This window comes from Nicrophorus vespilloides, unplaced genomic scaffold (genome assembly GCF_001412225.1).
Source record: "Nicrophorus vespilloides isolate i.1.1-1 unplaced genomic scaffold, Nicve_v1.0, whole genome shotgun sequence".
Lineage (NCBI taxonomy): Eukaryota > Metazoa > Arthropoda > Insecta > Coleoptera > Silphidae > Nicrophorus > Nicrophorus vespilloides.
The window spans coordinates 21,919-30,045 of NW_017095603.1; the positions used below are offsets into that span (position 1 = coordinate 21,919).

General features: G+C 41.4%; 2 protein-coding genes and 1 long non-coding RNA gene across 3 annotated transcripts; 1 reads left to right on the forward strand and 2 right to left on the reverse strand.

Moving 5' to 3' along the window:
- Positions 1–1,279: 1,279 nt before the first annotated feature.
- On the reverse strand, positions 1,280–4,333 carry LOC108558189 (DNA fragmentation factor subunit beta). The gene is made up of 2 exons (XM_017915026.1): positions 3,199–4,333; positions 1,280–2,925 (listed from the first exon to the last, which is right to left on the reverse strand). The coding sequence occupies exons 1-2, from the start codon at positions 3,629–3,631 to the stop codon at positions 2,279–2,281; spliced, it is 1,080 nt and encodes a 359-aa protein (XP_017770515.1). The 5' UTR covers positions 3,632–4,333; the 3' UTR covers positions 1,280–2,278.
- A 579-nt stretch (positions 4,334–4,912) lies between these two features.
- Positions 4,913–7,517, forward strand: LOC108558138 (THO complex subunit 1). Its single transcript, XM_017914961.1, has 7 exons — positions 4,913–5,018; positions 5,088–5,756; positions 5,818–6,053; positions 6,114–6,286; positions 6,340–6,457; positions 6,519–6,776; positions 6,844–7,517. The coding sequence occupies exons 1-7, from the start codon at positions 4,986–4,988 to the stop codon at positions 7,280–7,282; spliced, it is 1,926 nt and encodes a 641-aa protein (XP_017770450.1). The 5' UTR covers positions 4,913–4,985; the 3' UTR covers positions 7,283–7,517.
- Positions 7,264–7,603, reverse strand: LOC108558148. The gene is made up of 3 exons (XR_001890886.1): positions 7,565–7,603; positions 7,424–7,456; positions 7,264–7,349 (listed from the first exon to the last, which is right to left on the reverse strand). It is a non-coding gene; the product is annotated as an uncharacterized LOC108558148 (long non-coding RNA).
- Positions 7,604–8,127: the final 524 nt, after the last annotated feature.

An 8,127-nucleotide genomic window follows, 5' to 3' on the forward strand; every position in this document is an offset into this window, starting at 1 on the left:
CTAATACTTACTAAGAAGGGTTTCTGTAAAATGCGGATAAAGTGAGATGGAAACAAAAACGTAAATCGTATATAGATATGTTTATTTATTTCACACATTTTTCACTACAGACATTTTACATTCAGTCTACACACAGACACGACAAATATATAGTCTACTTCAAAGTTTGCAAATGTATCTAAAAACATTTTTAATCGTTTAAAGCAAATGCGTTGAAGACGCGCCCGGCGCATCCACCCGCATTCCTCGCCCATCTATCAATGTACAATTTCCAACTTTACATAGATTATATATATATACACACAAATACTTATAATATTTAGTACACTTATTATACTAGTGCTACGGATTGATATCATTTATCAGCTTCATCCCATTTTATCAATGGGATACTTAAAACCATTCCCGACGAACCGTCCGAAATGGTACCCAAATCATACTCAAACCTTACACAAAAATTCTAAGCTATCTTTTGTTTTTTTTCTTTTCTTGTGATACATCTTTTGTCTCAGCGCGAAGCGTATCGACTCTTAAATTGTAAATTGATACAGTCTTAAGCTATATACAAGTGCATTTGAAGATTTTAAAGTGACTTAAAACAACAAATGAAAGTGTGCTAATCACTAAATCTAGGGATAGTGTCGAAGTAGATAGAGTGATTTAAACTTACAGTTTTTTTCGCTTATTGTAGTAATGTAACAGCTCTGGTAGTTTAGTGAACAAATGAAACTTCAACTACGTCTACTACATACTATATTTCGAACTGTTTCTTTTTAAATATTATTATTATTTACGTTAATGAATTTTTTTTTGGAATCGTTTCAAAGTATTTTGTTTACTTTTAGTTTGATTTTCTTTTTGTTTCTACTCAGTTAATCACATTTGTTTGTTGATAAGCTTTTGCCTTACTTAGTTTTTGTATATAGATATTCTACTTCTACTTCTCCATCTAATTACACTTAATATTAGCAACATTTATTAGTAATTAATACACACACACTTAATCTGAGATCTTTCTTTTTTCTTTTTCGAAAATATATTTAGACTTATTATGTATATATTTAGTAATTAGCGATCAACGTTTTCCTCTCGCCATCAACGCAAATAACATCTTAACTTACAGTTTTTAAAGTAGTGCGGATGGTATTTCCTCTTGTTTTTTTTTCTTGGTAGGCTTTGGCAGCGTTTTGCGAGTCAGCAGGTTGTGCTTTTTCTTCATTTTTTTTTTGTCTCTGTTCGACTTCAATCAAATATTTGATTAATCGATAGCTTAATTTTTTCAAATTAATTTCTATGTTATTATTATTTTTTTGGTTTTCCTTTTATTACATATAAAAAGTTTAAACTATTAGTTTTACGCCCAAAGATGGCGTCTTATTATTTAATTATATTAAGACAGCTTTGACAATGCACGTAATGCATTTGTTTTGTTGATGATCATATGGGAAACGGTGATTGTTTTTTTTTTGCAATTCCACCATAGATTCTGATGCACGTTTATCTTCTTTTCGTATTCGATTACTTTTTTTGTTGATGACCAACGATTTTACAACTTCGACAATTCTTTGCTAAATATTCAGAGTTAACTTCGAATCGAATTCGAAATATCTGCGAGATAATTTAGAATTTTTATCAAAGGACGCGCGGGATCTTGCAATTCCACCGCGATTTTGACAAATGACGTTTCTATGGTTACAAATTTTGTTTTTTTTTTCGGTAGACAAGCGATTTCTGTCGCTTCGAACTTAATTAAGTTTTGTTTACGTGTGTTTGTGTTGTTTTTGGACGGATTTCAATGCTGATTAGAGCACGAAATTCATTCTTTTAATTGTTAATGAGGTAGAGATGGAGAATGGGTGAGTTTTAAATTAAAATTTGCGTAAATGACGAGAGAAAGTGTGAGTGGATAACGTTGAAATCGCTCGTGAAACCCTGTGTTTTGAAAGGGCGCGTCCATCGCGTTTTCATTTGACAGGCGCGCTCTCGATTACTTTTGCTACCTTAATTATTAATCAACATCGATTATATCGTTTTTGTGTGTGTGTTTTTTATTATGTATAGATAGAGATATATTTATATGTAAATAGATTCACATTAGCTGGATTCTGACCTGCAAATTCAGGCTGAGAAACTTACTTATTACATAGCTTTTTTTTATTTTCTAAGATCTTAGAGAGTAATACTTAATTTTGATTTCTACCACGTTGGGTTCCTAGGTTCTTCTCCGTCTCTCGTTTTGTGGCGGAGCGTCGTCGATTCATAAAGGTTTTTTCGAAAATTAAGTTTCAGAAATGCAGTTTTTGGATTCACGATTCTTCTTCTTCGTCTTCCCGGTGTAGCGGTCGGAGTCGACGGGGCCGTGGACGCCCTTGTCGTGGCACACGACGTGCACCAACTTGAGGTTCTTGAGCGTGAAGAGGTCGTCGAAGATGCGGTCCAAGTGCAGGGAGGCGACGGTCGGATCGACGCGCACCGCCTCCCTGATCGCGGGTATCACGGAGCGCGACCTCTCGACGCCGTGGTCCAGGTTCCACGTCTGGAAGACGATGCGGTCCTCGCGACTTCTGTACGGGTTGATCCGATGGTCGCGGTAAAGGCACGCCTCCTTGTCCCATCTGCCCTGGCACTCGAAGGTGCCGCCGCGATCGCAGATGGCGCCACCAACACCACCACCACCACCACCGACGACGACGACATCTCCTGCTGATGCTTTTCGTCGGTCGAAGTAGCAGCCGAAGAAGTCGACCTCCTTGAGCGAACGCTGCAGGTGGCCGAGGAGTCGAAGCAGCGTATCGCGCGACATGCCGCCTTCCGACGGCTCCGACCGCAGCAGCTCGTCTTTGCTTTTGTAGTAGTACGTCCTTATGCGGTCCTGGGCTCGCCTAAACATATATTCCTCTTTGGTTTTTGACCGGCTGTCTACACCTGTTTCGTTGCGAAAAGTGCTCTCGATGTGCTCTCAAGATTATCATACATTTTTTTCATCTATCTAATCTAATCCGATGCGAACTCACCTAATCAATCCCACCAACAACATGTAAAGTTTTATAACAATATTGAATCTTTAAGAACTTTTTGAAAAGATGATTGAGGTGAGTTCGCAGCGGCTGCGAGTGGGGTGGGTTTTTTTTTTTGTTAGTACGACAAAAAGTGTTGTTGTCTTTCTAATTATTTACTTTTTTTTCTTTTGTAGCTCACCTTCGAACCATTGCGGATCCTCCTTCTTGAAGCTCAGGTGAGCGCGATCCTCGTCCTCGATGCTCTTCAGCACCTCCGCCAGCTTGTAGACCTTGTTCTTCATCTGCTCGGTGAAGAACTCCTGGACCATCTCGCCGGTCTTCAGGAAGTCGATGTTGACCTCGCGGATCGTCCTGTACAGGATCTCCGCGTCCGTTTCGGCCCGTTCACCCTTTCTCGTCCAAATCAACAGCGTCTGCGGCTCCAGCTCCGCGAATTCCGGTTCCGTCTGCAGCGGAACGCCGTCTCGCGTCTGGAAGACGATCTGCTCCTCGGACGACAGCTTGAATTTCTCTGCGGTCTTCGTCCTGAGATCGGCGAGCGTTCCGACGGCGATGCCGACGCGCGTCTTGCGCTCAGCGTCCGTCACCTTCAGTCCCTTCCTGGGCGTCATCCTCTACTCGATGGTGTCGGCGGTGGTGGTTTCTGGCTCTCCTCCACCGGGTCTCTCATCCGGCGCTCTCGGAGCTCGAATGTGCCGGTTTTACTTGGCCGCGCCAGAAGGAGGAGTAGGAAACGCCAGACACGAATTGGGTCAATGTCAGAGGGAGTAGGAAAAGGAGGCGGTCTTCTCTCTTCAGCTGTTTCTCTTTCACTTGGCCCACTTCTCTTTTCCACCTGTGTGCCTGCGTATGTGTGGAAGGCAGTCTCTCAAAGCGCATGTCGTTCACAACAACATGCAACAATTCCTATCATCTCCTCCACTACATACGCAATACACTAATTCTCTCTATCAAAATCGAATTATCTTCACTTGAATTTAATTCACTTTCTTTAAATCATCATCCCTTTGGTAACGCGTTTCTCTTTTTTTCATATTCATCAGCGCCTTTACAACGTTTGCGATGTTACGAGCGCGAGCAGCAGGATGTGGCCATGTTTGTCGTGCACAACGCGAAATACATTTCTGGTTTTTTCCCTGGACTTGACCTTGACCTTGCGACCGCCGCCGCCGCCACCATCACCGACGCAGCTCCATTCCCACCGTCAGATGGCGCTTCCGGAAGTAGGCAGCAGCGACCGCCCCCGCGCGCTCCCCATTACACAATAAAACATCAATAAATCCGAAGGTCCTTCGATATTTGCATTTCTAACGAACCGACCTTCGTTTCCTCCTGCAATCCCACAAATTGAAATCGCAACTAAAATGATCTGTTAATTGAATTATTTAATAGAAAACTCAAAAAAATTGCTTCCTCTATTAGTTTTCATTTATAAGTCAAGTAGTCAAGTTCGATGTTCATTTATTATTTTGTTTTCTTTTTTTTTAAATATTGATGGCTACATACATTTTTTTTTAAATTTGGAAATTTATTTATTTTTTTCTATTACATTTCGATTTAGTAAATTTAAAGAATTAAAAAAGTTTTATTAATTTATCGATTTGAAAAAAAAAATTGAACCAAATCTAACCTTTGACATATCAATGCGAATCGTTTGTCGGAGGTAGGCAACCTAATGTGCACGGTTTATAAGAATATATATTTTACATTGTTAAACATTGTAATGTTTATCATAAAAGTCTTTTAGTATTATTAATTATAGTCTATTAATTAACGGAATTCGCTATTAATTTAATTGATTTAGAATTCATATTGTTAGGGATTTTTCGATATGTCATTGTGGTTGACCTGTTTCGCGAAAAATTTTCAATTTATTCGAGGTTAACCGTTGTTTTGGTTGTTTGTTGTTGGTTGCGACGAATGTGATTTTGGATTTGTGTCTTTGGTGCAGCGAACGAAGTCGAAATGAACTTCGATACGATTCGTTTGGAATCCAGGGTGAGTGCGATTCAGAAAGTTCATTCATAATTCGAATGATTTTTGTGGTTCTAACTTTCACTGTTTCAGGTTCTCGTCAAAGAGGCCCTGGCTACAAAGAATGTGGGTCCGCTGCTGGCCAAGCAGAAGCTGTACAATCGTCCCGATGCTGATGTCAAGACACCGTTCGATCAGGTCTTCAAAGATCTGCTGTTGGATTACATAGTGGACGAGACCAATATTGGGGTGCTCGAGGATCTGATCACGCTGAGCATAGAGTCCAGTCGCAAGGGCGTCACGAATCTGGCTCTACCAGTTAACTTGCTCGCAGATATCTTTGATTTGTTCACGTTGGATTCCTGCGAGAAGATGTTCTCTTATGTGGAACGTCACGTTAACGTGTTGAAGGAGGATCTCTTCTTCCAAGCCTGCAAGAACAATTTACTCAGAATGTGCAATGATCTGCTGAGGAGGTTGTCCAGATCGACGGCTACGATTTTCTGCGGACGAATCTTGCTTTTTCTAGCAAAATTCTTTCCCTTCTCTGAGCGTTCGGGTTTGAATGTCGTCAGCGAATTCAATTTGGACAACGTCACCGAGTACGGTGCAGAGAACATCGTCATGGTGACATCCAAGGATGAAAAGAAAAAGCCTGTTCTGATCGATTACAATTTGTACTGCAAGTTTTGGTCCTTGCAAGATTTCTTCAGGAATCCTACTCAGTGTTACAATAGGGTCCATTGGAAAGTGTTTTGCAACGTGAGTTTTCTTCTATCGAATATACAAGCAATTGGTTTCTAATTGAGATTTTCGTTTGCAGCAAGCGAGTTGCATCATAAGCACGTTTCAAGGGCTCAAATTGGAGCATCTGGAGAAGGCCGCTTCATACACCATCGAGGAGGATGGGAACAAGGAGAAGATTCCCTACTTCTCCAAGTACCTGACCAATCAGAAACTGCTGGATTTGCAGCTGTACGACGTCAACTTTAGGCGATTCGTGCTGATGCAGTTTCTAATTCTGTTCCAGTATTTGACGTCCACCGTTCGTTTTAAATCGTGAGTATTTTACTTAAGATCAAGTTGTAAGAGAACATTTCTTGATGTCAATGTTTGCAGGGAGACGTACGAATTGAAGCCCGACCAGAAGGAGGTCGTGCAGGATTATACGGATAAAATTTACCAGTTATTGAAGGAGACTCCTCCGGATGGTGAGAAGTTTGCGGAAATCGTGAAGAATATTTTGAATAGGGAGGAGCATTGGAATGCGTGGAAGAACGATGGTTGTCCAGGTTAGATAGAAATCTTACTGTTAAATATGAAATATTAAACTGTTTTTTTGCAGAGTTCAAGAAAGTTCTAAGTAATCCTGTAAGTGAGGTGTACGAGAAGCGCGAATCCAAAGTGCCACTCGGGGATATCCTGAAGGATGCTTACAGCAACGGCGTTCACTACATGGGAAAGTAAGTTTAAATTTGGCTCAAATTTTATACGGAAATTTAATTTTGTAATTTTTCGTTGCAGTACTGAATTGACGAAGCTGTGGAATTTGTACCCCAACAATTTGGATGCGTGCAAAGCTAAGGACAGGGACTTTTTGCCGACGCTGGACTCGTACTTTGCCGAAGCCATCGAGCAGCTGAACCGGAACGAACCGAGTCTTCTGCGTGACGGGAACTTCGGGTGGAGAGCGCTGAGGCTTATGGCCAGACGCAGTCCACATTTCTTCACGCTGAATCCAATCAGCGAGTTGCACAGTTACCTGGAGATGATGGTGCGCAAGTGAGTGTTTTGCAACGACGTATTCGAATAAAAATCTACTTGTATTTGTTTTATTTGTGTGTTACAGGATCGTCGCGGATAAACCGGGCGTGGTACAGGAGAACGAGCAGACGGTCGAGATCGAGACGAACGTCCTGCTGCAGCCGGACGAGTCCGCCGAAGACATGAAAGCTGTCGACGGCGACGACACCGACGAGAACTACATCCGATTCAAGTTCGCCATAGTTCGCATGACGCAGTTCCATTCGTTCTGCGAGAAGCTGTCGACGAATTGGAAGACGTTGGCGCTGAAGCTCGGCTACAAGCAGGACGAGATCCAGTTCATCGAGACGCAGAACACGGAGGCCGTCGATCAGGCTCGTAACCTGCTGCATCTCTGGTTCGAGGACGACGACGACTCGACGCTCGAGAACTTCCTGTACATACTGGAGGGGCTGCAGTTCGACGACGTCGCCGAGGAGGTGAGGATCGCCATCGAGCAGATGAAGTCCCTCAAGGATTTCTAATAGTAAGAGCTGTTCATCTTCACGATCGGCTGCAGGCTGCGCTGCTGCGCCAGCTCCTCGTACATATCTGCGAAAAGACACGAGACAAAACACGTTCGTTCGTTAGTCGATGCGGGCATTCGCAATGAAATCAAATCTTACGTTCGACGCCGTCGATTTCGTCGTGTTGCCTTACTGAAAACAAACAAACAAACACAATGTGAATTATTTTATTTTCTAGGTTTATTATATATATTGTAAAAAAAAACAATAGTTAAGTACACTCGACGATTTCTATATAACCTTTCCCAAATTATCCTGATTTATCAAGTAACTTATTGCGAGTAATTTTACTTGACAAACATCGTGTAAAACTCATCGTTTTTTTCTTTCATAAACACACTCAAGTTCAACCATTTGCCTAAAGTCAGTCTACACCAGTGGTTTCCAAACTTGATGTTACTACGCCTCCCTCAAAACTATGTAATCATTTGGCGCCTCCCCGCCCCCTTCCATTTCATAAAAGGAACGCGCATTACAGCAATATGGATAAGAGCACAGGAATGTATCTATACATGCTAGATTCCCCAAACATTCAGCTTTCATATGCATCTTTTGGATTCATTCTATCTATTATAGTTTTCGAGAAAATCAATGAAATGTAAAAAGACTACTTTTTCGAGCATTTTTTAAAATTTGAACACGAATTACAGCCAAACGGCTAACAGCACAGTAATATATCGATACATGCTAGATTCCCCAAACATTCAGCTTTCATATGCATCTTCTGGCTTCTTTCTATCTATTATAGTTTTCGAGAAAATCAATGAAATGTAAAAAGACTACATTTTCGAGCATTTTTTAAA